Source organism: Platichthys flesus, chromosome 15 (assembly GCF_949316205.1).
Source record: "Platichthys flesus chromosome 15, fPlaFle2.1, whole genome shotgun sequence".
NCBI classification, from domain to species: Eukaryota; Metazoa; Chordata; class Actinopteri; order Pleuronectiformes; family Pleuronectidae; genus Platichthys; species Platichthys flesus.
In genome coordinates this window covers 2,527,106-2,550,898 of record NC_084959.1, presented here as the reverse complement: position 1 = coordinate 2,550,898, position 23,793 = coordinate 2,527,106, and the positions used below count along the sequence as shown (strand labels likewise).

The following is a 23,793-nucleotide window of genomic DNA, read 5'->3' as shown; positions in this document are numbered from 1 at the left end:
TCAAACTTTGGTAACTTGCAAACTGTGAGTCTGTCTCTCAAAAGCACCGACCGCCACTTTCTATCTAATACAGATGTTTCTATGATTCACATGAACGTTTTTAAAATCAATTATATTACAACTGATTCTTGTTATTTGCTCTTTGTTATTGTGTAGATGTTGTAAGTGTTTAAAGGATCTAAACTCGTAAATACACTGCGTCCATGACTTCAAAGAACATAATCACAACAAAGTCTGAGCAACAACTTAACAACACTATGACTTATATGTATTGTGTGTTTTCACATTGTTAACAAGACTTAACAAACCAATGGGGAACTGCTCAACACAAACACACACGTGGAAGAAATCTGTTAAAACGCTTCACTGACAAAAGCTTCCAGATGTTGAAGCACAACTTTGATCCCACACACACTGAGACAGGAGAGCCCAGCTGTGTGGAATGGTTGTGTTATAAACAGGTATCACACTGAAGGGCAACTGGTACGAAACGGCCCAGTGCAGATTATCCACCTGGTAATTACAGAGATTTACAACTGTTCTTTCCCTAATGTCCAACTAACGATATAAACACTGAATTAACTGCAGGGGAAGAGATTGAGCTCATTAAATCTCTTTTCAGCCAAGAATGTGCAAATCATTTATTTTCACATGGATCTCATCGATAACGTTTAAATCTCAAGGACTGACTGAGCGAACGTGAAACCACCCTGGACACGGCTGTAATATATTAACGTTAGGAATCACAGATCAGCATGAACTGAGTCTTTTACATGAATATCTGACTCATCAATGAATCATATTAAATATGCACCAAGGCCAAAAGGGTCCAAGGGGTCAGGGATGTTCAGACGTGGTTTTAACATCTGTCCTGAGAGATCAAATCACAGGATTAAGAAACATGAGTGAACACGTCAAAACCTTCTCACTCATTCAGAGCACATCTGGAACATCTGGAACATCTGGGACGAGTGAGGCCACATTCTTTTTGCTGTGTGAACGCAAAACATGTGTCCTGGACCACATGTGAAGAGCTTGATACTCTCCTCAGGTTCTATACTTTGATTGTGGCCACAATATCACCAGTGATCACCACGTAATAATACTTCTACTTTTTGAAATGGGTAAATCTTAATCCACAGATCTCTCAGGACGGATTTTAATACCAATATATGATCCAACACAGTATTAAAAAGTAAAAAAGTGAAATAATAAAAGGCTGTTGACTTGGAAAAGGTCACAGACTTTGTGCTCACAGTAATTTGAAATCCAAAGACTCCACATCCTGACTGAGCGTTGATCTCAGCTTCAGTTTAATCAGCAGTGAAACTGGAGCAGGTTGCTTGAACCAGCGATCAGACGACAGTCGAGTCCTGTAGATTCTAATAACGTGTGAAAGAAAGAAACCCTGTGCTCTTTAAAAGTCACATTCAGAAGCAAGAGCAGCGCTTGTTGAATTAAAAATATCTTTGTGGATGATCACATCTTTATGAAAGAGCACGAGGCGATGATCTCAAACTCTTGAAAGTGAAATCATAGTTTTAAAAAGTGAGATGGAGCTGGAAGCCGCTCGCTGCAGCACCTCCTCCTCAGAGACCAGAGCGTCACGTCCTCTCTGTGGAGTTTTCTGATGCATTTTGAAAAGCAACAAGAAGAAGAAAAAATATTTGGCTTCTCGAGAACTAGAACATTAATGAAAAGAAAAGATAAACCGACAGAAAGTGATCGGCTCGGCTGCCACGTTAGGTTTGTGGATCTTTGCTCGAGTGTGTTGACTCAACAACTGAGAGAAGAGTCTCGTGGCCGCGTCGGAGGGTTCCACGGGACTTTTTAACTCGGAGAGGTTTCATGTGAATCTGTCGTTTGCAAAAACTGAAGTCATAAAGTTTATTTTCAATCCACAGCTCCTCTGACTTCAACTTCTTTCAAATCTCGCGCATGAACATCGTCATGTTTTCACCTCTAATCACGTTGGATCATTTTCTTGCGGCTGCCTATGAATTCCAGAACGGTTTGGTTACACCACAGAAATAAAGATGGACGTGGGGAACAAAAACTTCAACAAACTTTGAAATGATCAGGTGCAGGTCGGGTTGAGATGTGGTGGCGTGGAAAAACATTTGGTCCAGGTCGGGTCCCGGTCGGGATTTACTGGTGTTTCTTTTGTTTCGTTTGACAAGGTCCAAAATTGTTTATTATGAGTTACACAAAAGTATATTCTGGGTTTTTCTAATGTCATATATTCATTATTTTCCCTTCTGAAATTGTATTTTTTAATATGTATATGGTTACACCACAGATTTAATATAACGATGGATGAAGCATCTCCACAAGTTTTTATTAAATGATATTTAGGTTTCCGTTGGGTTAGGTAACGTTGGATTGTTTTTCTATTTCATTTTCCGTGCAAAAGTGAGGACAAAGGAAAATGGGTGAAGTCAAACAGAAACATAAACAACAAGTGGGACATGTGTAAAATCCAGAGCTGTGTTTAAAGGCAGTTGTAACAGTGGTGAATAAAACCCTGCGCTCTAATACCTACTGTACGTCGAGTGGATTAACAACCAGATGGTGCCACAGTGGATCAGTCCGACAGCAGGTGGATCACATGACACCCCCCCCCCCCGGATGATGGGAGAAATTTGGTGTTTACTCCACTGATGAACAAACACAAACTGTCTTCATGTGAGAAGTTCACTCATAAAAATCATTTAGCTGCTTCTTATCTATGGAAAAATTATTGAGAGGATGAAGAGGAAGAAGATGAAGAAGAGGATGTTGGCTGAGGACAGCAGTTTTCCTTCACATTGTGTTTGTCAGCAGGATTACACAAAAAAACAACTGAACGGATTTCCACTGAACTCAGTGGAAGGATGAGACATGAGGAAAGAATGAACTCATTAAACTCTGGAGTGGATCCAGACAAACACAGACATATTCAAGGGGAGCTGGTAAATTATGAGTTTGTGCAATGTGGTGCAGCTTCACTGGATTTAAAGAGACTGTTGTGTAACAATCTAGTTTGTTTAATGTGTAGTAGGATTACACAAATACTGCTAAACCCATTTCCAAACCAAATTGGACCCGGAAAAGAAAAAAGAAAATTCATCCTAGCTCTGACTTTTAATCTGCATCTGCAGCAGAATGTAATTGGTTCTTTCCCTTGTCTTCATGTTTTATTCAACAATGCAACATGGGGCATGATTTCAAGATTTTGGTTAATTTGACAGGAATAAAAATGCTTCCAACAAACAAACAAAGAAACGTAGATGAAAACATAACTTCCCAAAGGTAATAAGTTCAACTGAGTAATGAGGGCTTAGAAATAAAGAGGTAATCCTTCAATGACACAAAATGAAAAGTGCACTTATTTAAACTCATTATAAAAGTAAGTGGGAAACATATTTGTTTTGGCAGCACCATCTCAAAACAGATCCCACACATGGTCCTCGTCACTCCAGCGTTTCAGTCCGTCTCCTCTTAGCAGGCGGGCAAACGATTGAACAGAGTTGAAACGAGTACTTGAAAAAAACAGAAAATCGATGTGATGTACACAAAGTCTCCAGAGACACACAACCTCAGCCTTTTAAATCCAGCGTGTTGATCTTGTGATTCAGACTTTCTGATGATTAGCTCCTCGGACCCGTCGAGGGGCGGAGCTCCACGGGTCCGAGCGAGAAGATGAAATCAGCCAAGATGCAACTATTCACTGTTTTCAAGACAAGAAAGCAAAGCCCTCTGTGTGTCCAACTAGGGTCCTTTTAAAAAAAAAAGGGGGGAATGAACAATTAGACGTCTTCAATTAATTATCTTAAAGCAGAAAATGTGAAAAGTCTCTTAAAGCATTCTTTGTTTTTATGATTCTGAGAATGCAAAACAAGCCTCTTCAGTGAATGAATAAGTAATCAGACTTTTGAAGTGGATCCTTCTGCCCATAGAACTGAAGCAGAATGAAAAAGAACTCGTGAATGACGGCATCTTCGGTAAGACCACTGAACAAACGGGTAAACTCGTCTGAGCCAGCTGTTACCACGCTGCTATTTTTAAAGATAGTTTCTGGGCTCTAAGCTTTTATTTGACAGGACAGACAAGACGTGCAGCAAAGTGCCGGGTCGGAATCAAACCAGCGGCCGCTCACAACCCGACCAGAATATCCTGCACACACTCATAGATATCAGAATTTCAACAACATCCATGAGTTATTTCCAGGGAAAATGTCCACAAACGACCCATTTGGCAAAGTTAAGGCGATATTAAAAATTCCTAGAAGTTCCCTTGTGTCCGGATTCTAGGAAAAAATCTAATCTCTTTCTGTTTCTCCGACAGCTTCCCATCATTTCATGGAAATCTGTTCAGTGGTCTTTGTATAATCCTTCTGGCAAACAAACCAATCAACTAGAGACGAGTGTGAGGAAACCAACCGAGTTCGACCCAAACCCGTCAGGGATCGACTTTCACTCGTGTCCCGACCCGAACCCGAGGTTTCTCCTCACTACAGACACACGCAGTGAAAAGAAATCACGTAGAAAACCCACCCACGTTCAAATCCGTCTCAAACCAAACTCTTCCTGGATGGAAACATAACCTCCTTGTCAGAGGTAATAATCACTGACTCATCTTGGGGCCTATTATAAATAATTACTTCTCCAAAACTTGATTCACCGTCCTCATCTGAAGCCCCTTTGTTTTGAGAGAGAGGCTCGACCTCCTCGTTCTCCTCAGACAGATCTGTCTTTCTAACATCACACCATCATGGAGAATAAACCGGCACTTGATGAATCCCATCATGCATTTCACAGAGAGTTATGGGACCTGTGGGAGGTAATTAAAGCTGCCTGCCACAAATCCAGGTGCACCAATTAGCGGCTAATAAACATGATAAGATAATTTATCTCCAAGTGTGTGTCTGTGTGTGTCTGTGTGTGCTGGAGGTCCATCAATTCGTGTGTAGCCATCGCTTATCCATGTTCTTTGTATTTTGATATGAATATGTGTCAAATTAACCATCTATTACTGCGGCTCAAGTAAATATGTGTAGTTTAAGACGGATGTCATCATCAGAGCTGCATCTGTGAACGATCATTCCTGACAACAAGGTTTTTCCCTCAATGCAAACGTTGATGATATATGACAACGTGTCATCAATCATCCTGTGTGTGTGTCTGTGTGTGTGTGTGTGTGTCTGTGTGTGTGTGTGTGTGTGTGTGTGTGTGTGTGTGTGTGTGAGACTTCCAGCCCTGAGGAGAAAGGTTCAGAGCAAAGTCACGTCCCGACGCTCCATCTGGAAACATCAACCCAAGGAACGCACACACACTTGAATACACAAACACACTTTGTGCACAGACGTTGCCAAACAGCAGTCGCTGCTTCTGCTGCTTGTTCAGGAAACAGCTTTCGTTTCCAAACACGAGACAGTCAGCGGGCTTCATCATTTCCTGCGCTGGCCAAATGGGCCGGCAGATTAGTGACCGGCTGCGAAAATGGGATTTAGATTTTTTTTTTTTTGACCACATAGTGGTTATTATCCTGACATCCGGATATATGGGCTGGATTAGCCTTTCAAACGTGCCCTGAAGACCAGGTCCAGGCAACAGACAACTCAATACGAGGGAGAGGGATGAACGTGTTCATTCAAATAATCTGAGCAGCCACGAAAACGGTAATGCTGAGGAGTCTGGGCGGGGGGAGGGGGGAGGGGGAGGGGGGGGTTGAAAACAAACCACCGCTGGCACTCGGGCTCAGTGCTCAGCGGGAGCAGATCAAACTTGGCAAGATGGATCAGCAAGCACAAGCAGGAGTCTGTGGGTGGGAAGCCTCACATCCAGCAGTAGGAGAGAGAGAGGGGGGAGGGGGGGGGGGTATCAGGGAGGGATAGTTGAAGAACGTGGAAGGTCATGTACAGCACCCCCCAGGCAGTCGACATCAAGAGCCCCCCCGACTGGGTGAGCTCGTCTCTTTTCACTAACTTCTTTCTGATTATCTGTGTCATTTCAGCCGCTGCTACTTGACTGACAGTTCAATGAGTTCAATGAGTTTTTAATCCCCAGGATGCAACGGGTCAAACCAGCATCAATCTGTCCGACGCCTCACACGCCGAGCGCCACCGGGTCGTGGCGCCGCGTCTCCTGAGGGAAGGTTTCAAACGCTAACGGGTTCGTTCTGCTGCCGGGAGGTTAAACCCTGCGACCTTGTCACACAGCTTTTTGAAATCATCTTCCATGTTCCCAGCTTCCCCCTCTTCCCTGTTATGAACTGGGGGCTAATGGGAAGGCTAATGAGATGATGAATTGGGCTACAGTGGTTTTTTAAGTTCACTTCTTTCCAACTACACTCCCCCCAAGGTTTGTTTCCTTTTCAAACCTATGCTGAGTTCACACTTCAGGGTTTACTGCCCGATTTTTGCAGAGAGAGAATAAAGTCAAACTTTCCCCTGGAGGGAGATGGTGTAGTGTGTGACCTCCTGTCAACATCAATCGTGTGATATGAACTCACAACGTCTGCAAGGCTCCCGATCACGACACGGCAAATTGTGTTGTTGTGTAAACTGCTCAGTGATTCGACAACTTCCAAAGTCGTGTGCATTAAGCAGTCGGAACCTGACTTTAGTCTCTAGCTGCAGCTGACGAATCAAGAAACACCACTTCTGGTAATTTATCATATGAAGCCATGAAAAAACTTTAAATCACATCTGTTGTTGTGCTATTCAAAGCCTCTTAACTGTCATGTGTGAAATAGATGGATTTCTCCTTAGAAGTAGTATTAATATAAGAAAAGTGGTGTAATTGAGGCAGTCTTAAGTTCTAGTGAAGCAAACTGTGATTCTTCATGACAAAAAAACAGCAAGATGAGAAAAGTAAGAGTCAACTTTCCTACAGATTCTAATGAGAGGACCCGTTATCCCGACTCGTGGGAGGGGGACCCCTGTCAGATCCCTGCTCGTCCCAACAAAACAATAAGAGGAGGTTCACAGAGTCAGCTGTAGATGCTCAGGTGGATGTTTTTTATTACTCTCCTCCAGCACGGGAGCTACAAGGACTTCTCAATGAACCAACTAGTCTGTCAGAGAGGAACGTGTTTGAATGACGAGTGGAAGTGCAAAAAGAAACCTTCTAATAAAAACCTGTGCAGAGTTTGTTTGGGAGATTAAACAAGCGAGCATCTGTTCAAAGCCTCTTCACGGGTTCCTTTGAAACATTTGTCTCCTTCTCAGTTTGGACTCAACCCCTTCAAACTTTAATTCTGTCGTTTTTTTACTCAGTGATTTAGAGAAAGTAAATTAAATGAAACTTTTCATGCATTTCATAGTCGAGGGGGGTTTCTCCTGGTGGACGAGCACGTGTGACCCCCCCCACACACTTTGAGAAGCTGTGTGGTCTGAACCACAACTGATATCAACTCCATAGATGTCACTGGTGGGAGTTTGTCAGACCTCCCCCTCCCTCTGGAGCCATAAAGACACTTACATAGAGCTGCTGATCACATCTGTAGTGAACATCTGTTCTTGATGACTTAACCCGTTTATACTCGATACCTGCAAGACTGGGTGCAATGTTTGTGAGCATCGTGATTCGTCTGGAAGAAGAGGAAATGTACTTTGTTCGTCTGTGATCCTTTAACCTTTTTAAAGTTGTGTTTTAAAGATCAGCCGGCGATCTGAGCGAGGGGAGATATCAGCCGAGTTTTATTGACGAAAAAACATCAATGAAATAAGAATGAAGAGGATTCAGACCGAGGCGACGCGGCCGCTGAGCCACTGACCAGGACTCAGTCGATACCAGATACGTGTGAGGAGGAGGAGGAGGAGGAAGAGGAAGAGGAAGACGAGGGATTTAGTGATCTTTTAGAAACTGTTCATGAACTGTAGGGAAGAGACAAAGATTTACAACGAATGTTTTTACATTATCTGCCTCAGCGGCTGAGAAATAGTGTTTGTGTAAATGTCGACAACTCTCATCCCTCTCAAACTGTTAATATGCAGATTTGTCTATACATGAAAGTAAATTAAAATGAGAACTTGTGTTTGTGTTCGCACTCATTTGCATTTACATTCCCCAAACAGATTTTCGTCTTTAATATTTAAGAGAGACGCTCGACTGACAACCTCTCCGGCAGCGAGAGGTCAGCGGAGGAAACAAGCTGCTGACTCTGACACTATCCAAGTAATTAATTGTCAAGCCCCGGAAAGCACAGTGGGATGTGAGCCCTTTATACCAGACTCCAGCAGGGAGAACACAACATTAGACCCATCAGCATTAGACCCACAGTGGGGGTCATTCCTGATATAATACTTTGACTCTACCAAGTCATAAAAGCTGGAAACCCTGGACCCCCCCTTGTTGCAGATGTGAATAGACAGAAAGTTAAATTAGCCTTCACAATGGAAACTGATGACTCCACCCGTTCATTCCCGTCGCACATCACATCCCCGCTGATCCAGGTTTCAACAACACACTGCTCGAAGGTTGAAAACCAGACAAGGACAACACAACCTGTAATCTCAAGAAAAACAACTTAAAACCGCACAAAGATTATAAAATACGATTTATAAGACGAAAAAATACAATGTGCTCTTCCAAGCGAGTGGAGAGTTGAAGGGTAATGGCCCAAATGTCTGAAAAGGGACAAAAACCTTGTTTACAAAACCGTTATATTTCTTGAGCTGCAATCTGTGGCGTCAAAGATGCATGACACACAAACATATGCTGTGGCTCCGTCCTCAGGCCAAACGCCACGCTTTGAGAAAGTGAAAACACAATGTGTGACAGACGGCCGTCCAGATGAACGAGTCAGGGAACAGTCGGACGGATCGAGGTCAGTTCAGATGCAACAAAAGAACCACCCTCTTATCAGTGGAAATGTAAAGACGCACAGATTTGCTCCATGTTCAAACAGAAGGAAACGGTTTGTTTGGACAGGTGTTGCTTTAATGTGTGTGTCTGTCTTTGTGTGGACTTTTAGAGCTTATAGAGCATTTGGGGAAATTGAGGGCATTTCACCTTGTCCATACTTACCGATGAACCTTCAGGGACTGTCTTAGGATCCGTTTAGGGACTTTCCAAGTGTTGACTTTGAGGTGAGGGTCAGTAAAAGGGAAATGAGGTGATGCAGAGGTGCGTCGTCCTTCCGTGACATCAAGGACCACATCACCTCCTGCATCACACAATGGTCCATCCATAATTTAACCCTTGTGCGGTGTAGCCTGTTTTATTTAGAAAAATAATATGATTTATTTATTTAGTGTAGATTTGTCCAAAAACTCTCCAAAAACAAAAAGCAGCAAATCCCCAAAACGTGTGACTGGAGGCCGCATTCAAACCGCACTGAAAGTTAGTTGTGCAGCTGGAGCAGGTTGTAAAGTTCACTCTCGGCTGGTCCGAGCAGAAATGGGGATACGTTTTGGGGTTAGAGGCAATGATCCATCACCGTAACTCCCCCAATGCAGACCGACAACTACATGGTTTGGAGAAGGGAGAGCCGAGGGCCTGTCACTCAGGGCTCCTCATACTGTCTGTAGAGTGGAGAGGAAGAGGAGGAAGACGAATGGTGGCCCCATTAGCCGGGGAATTAAATGGGATTAGGTGAATAAATTGGTTGGTTAACGTTTAGATAATCCATTAGTCAAGGGAATAGAATCTGGAACTGCTCCCAAGCCAATAATAGAATTAACACCTGCAGCGGTTTATATTTGACCCTCTGCTACGTTAGTGGACAAGTCAGGGGTCAGGACTCTGTCTGGATATCGTCTCAGAAAGCAAATATGTCAACGAGTGTCCTCACAAATATAATAGTGTGTGTTTGAAACTGTTTCTGAAGCAGCTACAGACCCACACACACACACACAAAGAATGGCGATTGAAAAATCTGCCAAATAAACTAATTTCAGGTAATTATTACAAAATGTAGAGCAGCCTCTTCGTCTGTAACGTCTGAAGAATCCCGTCAAACAGAAAATTGAGGAATCTGAGGCATGAAAAGAAAACAGCAGGTGTCCGTCACCTTGTCGAGGATTTACAAGGACGTCCTGCTCTCGTTTACTGGAAACAATGAGACCATATCAAACAACAAAAACAAAAAATAGTAGAGAGAGAGTTATTTGAAATGTGGCAAAAACAAGACAAATTGCTATTTGATCAAATATCTCACACAGAATAGTTTCCACGAGTTCTGCACCTGCACAGAAAACACCTGGTGGAGCATTTCTCTCTTTTGAATTTTGGTCTCCTATGCACCACAATAGTTTGCATTTGCTTTTCTCTCATGAACAGAACATGCAGAATACAGATATTATCAAATATCAGCAGGACCCCCCCCCCCCCACGTCAGCAGGTCCAGGGAGCAAAAAAGCTTCCTGCCGAAGGGGCCGATCGATCTAACTCCCCTGAACTTCACAGAGTTCTTGTTTTTAGTTACGAGCTGCCAAATGCATTCATGCAACCAGAACCACGAAACAGTGCAGAGGTTTCCGAGGAGGAGTTGTTGCTCTGGACATCTGGTGCTAAGACGCCTAATGATCCCTGTAACATAACCTGGCGGTTTGGCAATCACTCCTCTGATTCCTGAGGTGGTGGGACTCTCTCATCTGGAGGCAGGAAGCGGAGACGGCTGATTGGCTTACTAACGAGACGCTGATTAGTGATTGGCTCCTGGGTGGGAAAAGAAGGCGTGACTGGTTGGTGCCTTTAGAGTTCAATACTGGATTTATCAATGATTGGAAAAGAAACGGACGAATCAATCAGGGGAATAAAGAGGATTTGTGAATTTGGAGTCGAATCATTAATAAAAAACGACTAAATATGACTCCCAGCTGAAATCTCCTGTAGACTGTAACAGACTCATGCAGTTATAAGCCAATCAATAAAATATATATACGGTCTTTCCTTCAAAGAAGAAGTATATTGAAGGAAAAATGATGCAAAGACTTTGAGAAGGTTGCAGAATGCTTCTGCGTGTGAAGTTTATTGACTGAGCTTTGATCAAAGTGGCTCTTTTTTGTTATCATTAAAAAGAATGTTCTATAACTACTTATGCTTTGATGACACATATCTCATGTGAGAGTATATGGGAGTATTGACTTTGTTGGATTCACAGGTAAACAGTAATTTAGACAAACTCAATTAATAGACTATAAACACTTATCTCCTGGGCTAATATGATGTTAACTTCGGTCAGACTTTAACTTTCTTACTAATGGTCTGTTTTTACTCTAAAAACAAGGAGACAAACAATAAATAAATAAATAAATAAACTTGTTGCAAAGTTTTAAAGCCCAGCCGTTAGAAAAGTGCCCTACATTAAATACTTTCGCTTTGAAATTCAGTCTGAGGCGAAGCAAGCCTCCAACAGATTTCCAGTATTTCCAGAATTAGAGTAATGAAGTCTGTGCAGAACTTAATTGTTTGAAGCGTTAACTCGAGCATTGAGGCCACCCTCTCCTCCCTCGTGTCCTTTCAGATCTCCACCACCACTAATACATTTTACTCTAAGCCTCTTTGAGGTTGAAGCTCAGAAGCTGCGAAAAACAAAGAACAGAGAACTTTATTACTCTTTGGATTAATTTACACAAACTCAACGCTACACTGTGTTATTCCATGTGAAAAAACAAATACTGGCAAAGTGTATATTAACGTATATACTTCTAATGTGAAGCTGCATCAAGAAGCTTCTCCACCTCATCTTTATCCAAACCTGAGCTCACTCGCTCACAGTCACAGCCAAGAATCAACCCCTCCTCATATCACAGGCTGAACATAGTCCAACATGAAGATGGCCATATTTCTATTCAAGAGGACGTCAGCGTTTATATTTAATAACATCGTTTTTCTTAAGTTATTTTTTATCCTCGTTAATGTCAAGCCAGTCCAGTGTTTTCGAACCGCTCCCCTCCTCCCACTGTACACAACAACGCTAATCTATCAGTGGGAGGTTGATCGTTTTTTAATCAATAACAACGACTCAATGATTACTGGGCCGGCGGCTGAGGTTTATAGCTTATAAAACAAATGTTCCCATCTGCCCCATTGGGAACAAACACTCCTCACCCAGCAGATTTCTTGTTTTTAAGATGCTTCCACCTGAAGGAGTGTTTGCTGCTCGATGCATCCAGTGAGACGCGGCAGATCCAGGGTCAGGGTTTAAGACCAGGGAAGAAAGAAACAGACATTTCAACAATAAAATCTCTCAAATGTTTGAAATATTTAGATATATTATTCACGGGCGTAACATTTAATTTTTAGATATTTTCACCGATACATGCCACGTAGATCTTGATAAATCAGGCATATTTAGGTATATTATATCTATTACTGCTCTCAGACAAGCATCAATAGTAGAGCATAGTATAATGCTTTAATTATTTTAATCTGTACAACTTGCTGCTCTACAGGGAATAAAAACACCTTGATAGAAGCCAATTCTGGGCTTAAATATTAATTTTTCCCTGAATCTAATAAAGTAAAAATATTCCAGAGGCAACAGTCTGAGGTTGTTGTGCGTCCTTGGCAGGCAAACCACTGTGCATTCATTAAATTCAAATGCAAAACAATGTGCGTTTGTGTTGCACACCGACAACACAACATGAACCAAATCCCCAACACTGTGAGGTTTGACGGTTTGACGACGCAACATGCAGCCAAGCACATAATGCACCCCCCCCCCCCACACCCCCTGATAATACGATATAGATTATAACAACTTGTTCTAATATTCTCAAATTGGCATATTTTCAAGTCAATTAAACTACAGCTGAATTAATCAGGTTCTCATATGTGCTCTGGGCCCCTGGGTCCCGGTAATACTTCGCTTTCAGAGCCAAAAGATTAAACTGCTGCTAATTGAACAGGTTCTTAATGCTTTTCCACGTCATGGGAGCTTCTACAGAACGAGGTCTGTGGACGAATGACGAAGGCAGCAATGTTTACTCCGATGTGTGATTCAAATTCTAGCCCGTGTGTTAAAGTGTCGGCCTGACAGTGACCCAGCCCAGAGCCGGAACGTGGAGCGGCTCACGGCCTCCTCTGGCCTTGTCTGGGTTAAAACCTGTTTCATTGGCTTATAGTAAAATTATTATAATGTCTTTTGGACCTAATATAGCATAACCGTGGCTATTAGAGCAGACAGAGATTCCTTTTCTCTCACAGCCTATGTAACCCAATAAAGGAATTGATTACACTGGGCATTGCAGCAGCTGCAGGGTAGGAAAGAGATGTTTTCATAGACCACAGTGCACACAGTAAAAAAAAAAGGGAGCAGATCCAAGTCAAGTGAGGACAGAGGCTTTAATTGTACTGTACTGAAGTAAGTGCACCAATAATTCTCATATAACCCGACGGCAGGGAGTGTTCGATCGCCTGATTCGGAGCGAGGAGAAGCTGCAGCTCGGGCCGAGAGATCATAACTAACCAAACCGGAGCTGGACTCGACAGGTGTTCTGGATTTGTGTCTTCACCCGACCTGAGGACAAGGTTTTCCCCGGTTACAGGAATGTGGAGTGAAAGAGAAAGATCAAGTAGAGAGTCGAGAAGAGACTGAACCACAAACAGAATTCCACACCAAGATATCTGTCAAACCAGGGACGCTGGACACCAGTCAGAGTTTAGCGTGCTAAGAAAAAGTCTTTTAGTATTTTTTACTAACTAAACAAGTTTTACAACATTTTAAATGACAAAAAAACTTGAATACAAATGTGTTACAAACCAGCATAGTCCCATTCTAAGATATGGACACGAAATATTCTGGTTTAATCCTCATCAGAAAACTCACCTAGGGTTATTTAAGCCACGTTCAACATTTGTGCATCAGAAATACTCTAAAGATTCAATACTCTTAAATTAGTTTTATCATTTATTGGTTTGTTTAGTAAACTGTTTTACACCCCTTGCCAATAGGGGGTGCTGCAGCCCCCTTGGCACCAAACTTCCAACGTCCTTGGTACAAACCCGACAACATTCACAAACAGAAAAGTTTCTCTCTCTTTTCATTAGAACAGAAAATCAATGGCAAACAAACCCCACCACTGAGCCGAAGTTTTATTCTGGAGAGGAGGATTCCACCACTGGTCCCAGCAAGCGAGCGGCTCCTCGTCCCAGTGTTCTGTCATTTTTAGACAGAGCCCACTGGGATTTTATGAAAAAGATGAAATTCTGACTGATGTGCTATGAGGTAAATAAACAAAAAAATGTGTTGTTGTTGTTGTAAAGTTAATTATTAAAGATTCAAAGGGAAAAGATGAAGCTCCATTTGGCGCTGTTTGGATTAGAGTGTAAATCGATGGCTTGTTGTTGGTGGAGGCAGAAAAAGATGATGAGAACAACAGAGACAAGAATTCTTTGTGTACATTTCTCTTTTTTCTCCTCAGTGAGTTCCCCGTTGTCATCAAAAATAAGCGTGGTTTGAATTAATCATGACTAAACAACAAAGGCTGGTGCTTGTTTGGAGTTTTGTGCACAACACGATCACTGAAGTCGGGCGAATCCAGAGCAGCCGACTTCGTGCTGGCCTCATTCGCACAGCGATCGTTTCTCCGTGTTAAATTCAAAACGACCACCACTGGATGTTCTGCAGATACCAACACTCCACCCTCTCAACAAGTCCTGCACAAGATCCACAGGTTTTTTATTTGGAGACAAACTCGACGCACAACAAAACCCAGACGTGAGCTCTGTTCACAAATCGCTTCATATTCAAAAGCCGTTTTGTTTTTGATCCTCACATTTGGCAGCGCCTGCACAGACGCCAAGGACTCTGACGCCTCCTTGTCTGGAATCACAGTCACCGGTCCTGCAGCAATTTTTGTTTATTTCGAAGAATCTCACAATTTGGTATGTGCTCTCAAATTAGAAAACAAATTCCAACTGGCGCATGAGGAGGGGGAAACCTTAACTGTAAAAGTTAATTAAGATTTCATGTTGAATAATATAAGATAGGCAGGGTTGCGTCAGAAACTGGCTGATTTGAATTACAAACGGTTGTGTTTGTTAAATACAACAACTGGTGGTAAAAGCTGAGTGTGTGTGTGTGTGTGTGTGACCCCGGGTGAAACACTGAGGCGTTCAGGAATGGCAGCGCTCCAGAGGACGGAAAAAAAAACAAAAACATATGAAATGTTGGCCCCCCCGAGTACGAAACCAACCTGCAACGTTTAATTACATCAACCTCCAGAGAGTGTTGTGTTCTGTGCACTGCAACACAACGAGCTGCACAAAGTGGGGAAGCTGTCACTCAGACGACAGGAGAACGCTGACGTCCTGTCATGTTCAGGAGATTAACAGGAGAAGCTGGTGGCGACTGGAGGCAGGTGGAACCACAGCAGTGAGGAAGTGTGGGGAAACTGTAGAGACACAGCAACACTTATTTTTTCATATTGTAATAATGTTATTTCCAAACTGGACAGTCCACTGAGGTTCAATCAAATGAGATTGTGTTTTTAAGATCCATGATTATTCCCTGAGAAATTGGTGAAAATGTCAAAACCACATCCACACTTCTTCCTGCCACCAAGTTTAAAGACAACAGCTTTGGTTGTTTTTGCATAAATCAATATCTAACAAGGAAATAACCAAACTGCGATGAAAACCGAAATAGAAACTCTCACCCATCGTCAGCTTCGTGGCTTTTGTGTAGTTTTAAAGGTTCACTACACTCCAATAATGTTTATTGTCCTTATAGCAAACAACTAGAAATCCTTCATCTGCCATAAGTTATCAATTCCTTTGAAAAATACTGTCATGTCTTTGTTCTATTTTTCCACATTTTCTCTAAAGCTGCATTCAATTCTGGAAATGAAGAGGAAAAAGCCTGAGAGAACGTCTCACATTCAAAGGGAATCTAATTTAGATTTTCTAATAAACCTGGAACTGAACCCACATGTCAGTGAGTCTTTGATTTCCCCGAGTGGCCCAGTGTCCTCTGCATGTCAGGGACACAGTGCGTTGATCGAGTGCCGTGTTTGCCGACTCTGTTGACACTCGTACAGTTTGTTATCTGTTTTAAAAAAAGAGACACTGAACCCACATGTTCCGACGTGTAATTACCACGAGGAGACCGGAGCCGCTCGTATTTACAATGAATCTCCCGGGACGTGATCCGACACCACGTTAGACGATGTCACTCCAACATGAACGAGTGTCAAAGTCAAACACGGGGGACGGATCTGCAGGGACACACGGCGTCTTCAAACAAACCTGGACTCCCGACGCCAGAGAAACAGAACTCTGGAGGTGGAAACCAGCCGGAGCGAGTCTGTGAACTCGCAGCAGGAAGGAGAAACAATCCCAATATGGTGCCGAGGAGGATTAAGTGCGAGGCGGGTTGCAGGGGAGGACGCAGAGACTGGAGCGAGCATGTCTGGAGTCCTTCAGCAGATCTGCAGCACTGGGAAATCAGCACCGGGATAGAGAGACCCAGCTGAGAAGAGTCTGGTGATATTTCTTCTGTTTCCACTGCACTGATCCCACAAACATCCTTCATGTGGAGGCCGAGAGTCCACCGGGAAATCCTGCTGGTGTGTGAAGCAGCAGGGCCAACGCCTCTGCAGCCGGCGGGTTATCTGCTCCGACTCGGCTTGTTCGAGGCCCTAAAGTCCGAGGAGTGACACAAGCTGTGTGTGTGTGACTAATCTTAAACACTCACAGATTGTTATCACTCATATCCAGCGTTGTGCACAGTGAAACCTCAGAGCTCTGAACGACTGAGACTGGGAACAAGGGGAATGCTGCAGCACCTCAGTGGTTCACAGCACAAAGATAAAGGGTTTCCATTAGACAGTAAACAACGGTTTCCTTCAGCACGAGGAAGGTGGCACAGTTCTATAAGCACAGCTCGTTTGTTCAGACCCCCTGTGAGGTTACACAACTCCTGGCTGCAAGGCGACACACACACACACAAACACACACACACACCTCGTGGACATGTGTCAACCGCCACATGTTCTGCATGTCGTCCTCTGAGAGAAATTAACGCTTTCCACCTTCAGTGTAACCTTTTCTTTGTTCTCTCTCTCTCTCTCTCACCACCGGCTATCATCCCAACTGAGAGCGAGGAGGCGCGGCACAGTGTGGTGCCATCACATCCAGGTGATGACATCTCATAAAGGTATTAACCACAGCCCATTGGACGACAAAGAGATGCCCAAGAAGTGTCCGTGTCCCCTCGAGCATCGACGAGACAGATCTCATTCCACTTCACAGCTGTTTTTCCCATGATGCAAATGGGGAATCTGAGGTGGTTGAGACGTCCCCTTGAGTCTGACTCATCATACCAGAGGCAGCGGAGGAAGCTATTTCAAAAATCAAAGAAGCTGTGGAATCTGTGAGCAACACGCAGCTTAGGAGAACTGATTACATACCAAGCATGTGTGATCGTGGGATGTAGGACACAGATTTCCCCCCCCCCCGCTGAGCGTGATAGCTACAGAACTTCATAGATTTGGGAGGCAGCTGGAAGGCGTCAATGCAACTCTGAAGTGCTCATGTCCCCATCTGTCCTCCGGGAAGCTGAACCAGGAAATTATATACATCATGTTTAAATGTCACGTGTAAAAATGTGGGGTAGAGACATCGGGAAGTCACCCATTGGTTTGTCCAGGGCCATCTTGTTCTTTTAAACCAGAAGTGACCATATTTGGAGGAGTATGGGGGTGGAGCCTGGCGGAGAGCTGGAGGACACTGCACGCCCACCTACACCCTGCACCCATTGGATGGTAGAAGCTGTCAATCACAGCGTGTCCAGATCTATATGCTTTATTTAACATTTGGCCGTGGTGGAATGATGCACTCCCCGATAAGAAGTAGAGTCGTTTACCAAAGACTCTTAGAGAAACTTTCTGTACGTGGTGTCGCCCCCTGCTGGCTAAGTAGAATACAGGTTTTGCATTTCCTCACTGGCTTCACTTTTAGGGACCTGGAGTCTACGTCCATTTTTATCTACTCTCCACAAAACATAATAAAAAGGAAAATCTGTATTTACAAATGAATCCTGTGTGTATGTTTCATTCAACACTGGTATAATAGCGCTCAGCTTGTTATTTATAGTCATCACAAGCAGCCTAATCATCCTACATGACGCCATCACTCTCCAAACCAAGCAGGTGGTGGATTATTTCGGACGCAGATTCCGCTCAGTAACGTCCAGAAAGAGAAACAGCAACACAACAATATCTCTCAAGCAGCTTAATTGCAAGAAAAAGGCAGATGGGATGAGACGCAGGGACCAGGAAACAGCTTCAGACGTCAGGAGCATCGAATAAGATGCCGAGAAAAAGGCAAACCATAGTCTACCGTGCTGGAAGTGAGGCCTGCGATGGTTAGAATCCATAATGCATGTTATATTTACTGCACTAATCTTCGCTTTCAAGAAGTGGATGCATTTAGTCAGCCGAAAACCAACTGGGGCTGACTTCAAAGAGGTAAATTGATTCCTACTCGAGTTTTAACCCCTGGCAGAAAGGACCCGCACGCTTCAAGGACCACTGGGTATAAGGTCGGCCAAGAAAAGGGGTAATGCACTGTAAACAAATAGTCTGGTCCTTTCAGTGAGAGAGAGGGACGAGCCTCGGAGCCCTTCGTGGACGGTCTCTGGCATCACGCTACGTCTGAGGAATCCAGTGCTTCACAAAAGGTTCCTTTCACCGCCGGTGAAGGACATCATCCTTAGAATTCACTCCACAACGACCACTGCAGAGCCACAATGGCTCCGGAGCAGGAGCTCGGGGCGAAAACACAGATCTGAGCAAAGAAGGGATTCGAGCACTCGGCTCAGAGAGATTAATCTTTTTAACAGTAACGGGGGAAAAATCCAGTTCAGGCCTTTTTTCCTTTTGAATTGAATCCAGAAAATCAATTAAAACAGATTGACGGGTCCACGAGGAGGATGTGTGACGGTAATCAAAGAACAAGTCAAACAACCGGCTCCTTTCCAGTAACAGCTTCTTTCCTCTTATTGTTTCCTTGGCTCTGGCTGGTTACCCGGCTGCTGGGAGAGCACAGATTGGTTTTAGCCTTGAGCCCATCTGTCACTGGGAAGTAAATAAAAAAAAAAAAAGAAAGGAAAATACAACTTCTAAAAAGGGTGCTGCGCTCCCACACGGGTTTACCGTTATCTGATGCAGACAGGAAACGCTGTAGAAAGCTCTACCCTTAAGCAGTGACTGAGAGCTGCTAGCTAAATTGAAAACGCCATATGCTCTGCAGACACAAACACGTCTAAAAGTGACAGGTAAACGTGGATTCTGCCGCATGGCGAGCAGCGTCTTCCCACACAGCACCGCATGTAAATCAATTAGGCCTCGAACACGAGGGCGGGTGTGCCACACTGCCACTTTGTCTGCTCTCTGTCCAGCGTCTACTCTCAGAGATACGCTGGTTCCCGGGCCGAGTGCCAACTACATGACCACCACGACTGGACAAACACTGCTCCCCGGGCCGGGTCACGCACCTGACTGCAGATGCAGATGCCCCCCCCCCCCCGAGCCAGTGGACGGTGTTTAATCAGTGCATCGGCCAAACCTAGTTCTCTGTGACGCTGAGTCTGTTCAATCCATTTGTCCTGGTTAACCATGATATCTCTCTCTCTCTCTCAGCGCCACATTTCCAGGCTCTTCCTCGGGGAGATTGTTCCACCACCAAGGTCTCCTGATCAATTTGCATAGAAGATAATTGCCTGAAGAGCCATTAAATATGCGACAAATGCTTTATGAAATAATGCGTCTGCTGTTTTTCCACTGGAGGAGAAGAACCACGAGCGGGGGTGAATCAAACAACAGCAAATACTTTCAGAACTGATTCATAGTTTCTGATAATTTTTCACCAAAGAAATCAAATGTTATCTGGTTCCATGAGTTCCTGTATGTTTCATTTTTTTTCATTGTGAATGACTTACTTCATTAATTAAACGATTAATCAAAAAGTAATCAGTAAATGACTACATGTTTCCTGAAAGAGATCATCAGTCACAGTAATAGCTCATCTGCTCCGTTTCCCTGAAGGTTAAAGTCTTCTTTCATAAACATGCAGTGATTTTAGGTCTTTTTATTTCAGACGATTCAGCCCCACAAGTTTCTCTATAGGTGGAAATAAAGTATATAATGTAATTTACTGTATAATCACAGTAAGTCTTGGTCTAAGTAGTCAAACTGAAACAAGTCTGAATATAAACGATCAGGTACCAAAGGATGACGTGAAGGTTTTCTCCAATTTTGCAAAATCAATACAAAAATTTGGGAGAATTCTTCATTTAGAATTTAACGAGAATTGAATTGGTACGGTGCCTCATCATCAGTGCTTAATTTATAATTCTACATTTATCAAAACTCACTGCTCCAATTAACGATTTGGAAAATTGTACTTTGCCATTTTCAATCAAATTTGTATTAATTGTTCTGTGGCACTTCCTTTTTGGAAATATATTTTAATTGGACAATTTAAAAAATAAATTTTCTTAAAAGTGTCATTCTGCTTTTTGAACTAAGGTCCAGAATCGAATGAGCTTCACCATCAAAACAACATCAACTCCGGTTTCCCATGTTGGAATATGAACACATAATTCTGAGTTCAGCTGAAGTGTCCTGGAGTAAAAACCTTGACCCCATCAGGACCAGGATCCCTGACCTGACCTCTTGACCTTCAAGACAAGAGGAGCGGTGCCTACTCTTCATCACCAGGTTAGATTCCTGCAGGTCGAGCCAAAACAAACACATCTGTAGCGTCTTGATAAAACCCCAGTGAGGTTTACATTTAATAGTCTCTGCAGAAAAATGGATCTTTATCTTGTTTACCAGCCAATTTATAGGAAAAATATATAAATGCAGCTGGAAGAATGAGGAATAATGGGCTCATTACAGAACTGCATTTTCTCCTGGGCGGTTCACGATATTGCTTTTTCACACCTGGGGATTTGTCTGCTTCGCTGCAAGTTGACATCATTTCTCTTGAAGTGTTCTTGCAAATTGTTTACTTAGCATACGAGTGGGACAAGAGGCGACGGGTGTAAATGGCGAGGCTGAGAGCAGCGAGGTTCCTCTACGTGTGTGTGTCTGTGTGTGTGTGTGAGTGAGGAACTGGAGGTCTCGGAGGCCGACAGCCTCTGAATCCATCCTCGCAGGCAACGGGCCATGCGCCAAATCAGTTACCGCAATTGCTTCTGACAGCGGCGCCATCTCGGTCCGGGGAAGGTGGGTCTCCCTGCGCTGAGCAACGCTGACCACAGGCGGTGTGTAGGCAGAGCAGCCTCGGTGAAATCATCAAGGAGAGTATGTTCCTCAGTGCACACGTGGGCGTTTCTTTTGTGTGGTAATGAAACCGAGGCTGGAGAAGGATTCCCGGGCTGGTTGGGCAGAGAGAGAGAGAAGGAGCTCGGCAGGTGAAGCTCTCAGTCTTCACCTCAAGCACATAAGTTGGGCCTACACGTAAATTAACAAAGACTGAGCTGCTCCTGTGTGTAGAGCCTCTCCTCCTCGATTCAGCCCCTCGGCTGCCGCATCGATAAAGACGAGCTGGATATTAAAGGAGGATTAATGTTTTCGGAGTCCAACTAGATCCCTGGGACATGTCAGGGAATCATCCGCAGCAGCACTACCACAGAGACAAGTCGGGGAACACGCACATGAGATGAAAATCAAAAGGAGAACTGAGTGTTGTGTAACATGTTGTGAGTCTGTGGCAGAGTGACCTCTCCCTGTGGTTTCATCTGTACTGGGTGTCCAGTGCATGTACAGGAGCACTGCTGCCTCTCTGTGTGGTTGAGTACTGGGATGGTGAGAATGGTAAACGGATGAATGAAGACGACTGATCTCAGATACTGGACCTGACATTCTCAGTATTTAACTTAGAGTCACCGCAGACACCAGAAAGAACCAGAGGAGACCAACAGGAGCTTTTACTGTTGGTCGAGGTGGTGTGTGTGTGTGTGTGTCGCATTACTCATGTTGTGGGCACATAAATCTCTACACAGTTGCATTATGGTACCCACAATGTAAATCATTAAATGTTTAGGTGAAGACATGTTTTAAGGTTTAAGGTAAAGGTCAGGAAAAGAGAACATTAAAAGGTTAGATTAAGACTCAAGGAAATTAATCTAATGTCTTCTGAAGTCATGGAGACACAACTGTGTGTGTGTGTGTGTGTGTGTGTGTGTGTGTGTGTGTGTGTGTGTGTCCATCATCCCAAAATGACCAATCAACACCGCAGCTGCCTCTGCTGCAGCGGCGTGTTGCAGACATTTGGCACCAACACTTTCCAACACAACGCAATTGAAACGGAGGGATGTTTGGAGAGGGAGGAAGAATGAGGAAGAGGAGGATGAGGGATGATTGGGGGGGGGGCACTCACCATATGAAAGCGTCGCCACACAGATGAGGAGGGTCCATCTGAAATCCCGTGCCCCAGACATGGTAGAGATCCCAGTGGCCGGACGGTAAATCCCAGTTGTTCCAGTTAAATAAACCTCGGGTGCAGGTGCTCGGCTCCACGCGGCGCCGGCGCAGCTCCTCCTGGGCGTCTCAAGTTGGACAATGCGCAATGGAAAAGATGAATATCTGCGCGTTGTTTCTCCTCAGTGTGGGGATAACGCGCGTGCGTGTGTGTGTGAGTGAGACCTCGGTGCGTGGGTCTTCAGAGAACCTCACGTGTTCCGTGCGTGTTGGCGAGCAGCAGATCAAAGGCTCGGCCGATCCGCGGATGCTCCACGCGCCATGAAAGGAGAAGGAGCCGAGGTTTGGTCTCCACGCGGGGGAGGAAAGTTCTCAGCGCTCCGGATAGAGACGGGCAGGAACCACCGCGCTCCTGGAAGGGTTCGACCGCAAATCAGCCTGATTATCCCCGCAGAAAGAACCAGAAACCCGCGGACAGGAGTGGAGTTGACGCGTGTCCTTGCTCCCGCAGCCCTTGCGTGTTCGTCCCGCACAACAAGCCCCGCACAGACCAGTGATAAAAACCCAAGGCTCCGATTCCAAATACGAAAAACCCAAATCCGTGCGTAAATCGTAGAGACGCCGCTCGAGAGAAGGGGCCGGGGAAAAGAGAGGGTCCACCCGGGTGGGTACGCACCGTTCCGCTGCAGCTGTCACTGACTTCTGCCGGTTCAATGGAGGAATCGCTTCAGAGCCGAAACACAGTTAAATGTCAATAAAATGTGTTTAATCCTCCGGGTTCCAGTAGTTCACCTAACGCGGCGGGAGGCGACGCTCAGCGGGGGAACGTGGCTCCACGAGCCGGGAGAGCAGGAGGGAGAGGGACACCCACTTTACGCGTCTTATTCCGGGTCGGTCTGTGGATTGTGAGCCGGGGAACCGGAGCCGAGCATCGCCGGTGCTTCTGCCGCTGCTCACCGGGGTCTGCGCCGGAGACAAGTCCCAACAACTCCGCTCCTGGTCTGGGTCTGAATCGTGCGTAAATGCCGCTGCGCTCCTCCGCTCCTCCGGGCGTCGGGGGGGGTTTGCTGCGGGGCTTGGAGCTGCTTCTCTCGGCGTCCTCTCCGATCCAGAGCCGCTCGGTCCCGGTTCTGAACTCCGCTTCCAACTCAACGTGTTCACCTTACAACACTGAAGCGCAGCTGCTGCGCGTCAAGCGACGAGGGGGCGGCACGCACGTCCGGTGCGGGCTGTCAAAGTAAAAGAAGGCAGAAACATTTTAATGTAGTTTTACGAATAAATTAAAATACTGTGTCGTTGTAGCCAATGCATGTAAACAATATATAAATATGATATATGTTTATATAATTTATACATGATATGCATAATCATAATTCCTTTATTACAAGTAGCCTATCAAACTACTAGGCCTACCACTACTGATACTTATACTA

General features: G+C 44.5%; 1 protein-coding gene across 1 annotated transcript in view; it reads right to left on the bottom strand.

The window, feature by feature from the left end:
* The window catches only part of tmem132e (transmembrane protein 132E), a 310,548-nt gene extending 287,057 nt beyond the window's left edge, over nucleotides 1-23,491 (bottom strand). The window contains exon 1 of the mRNA XM_062405937.1: nucleotides 22,320-23,491. Within this exon, the coding sequence (XP_062261921.1) occupies nucleotides 22,320-22,380 (61 nt within the window). The 5' untranslated portion in view covers nucleotides 22,381-23,491. The remainder of the gene's footprint in view (nucleotides 1-22,319) is intronic.
* Nucleotides 23,492-23,793: the final 302 nt, after the last annotated feature.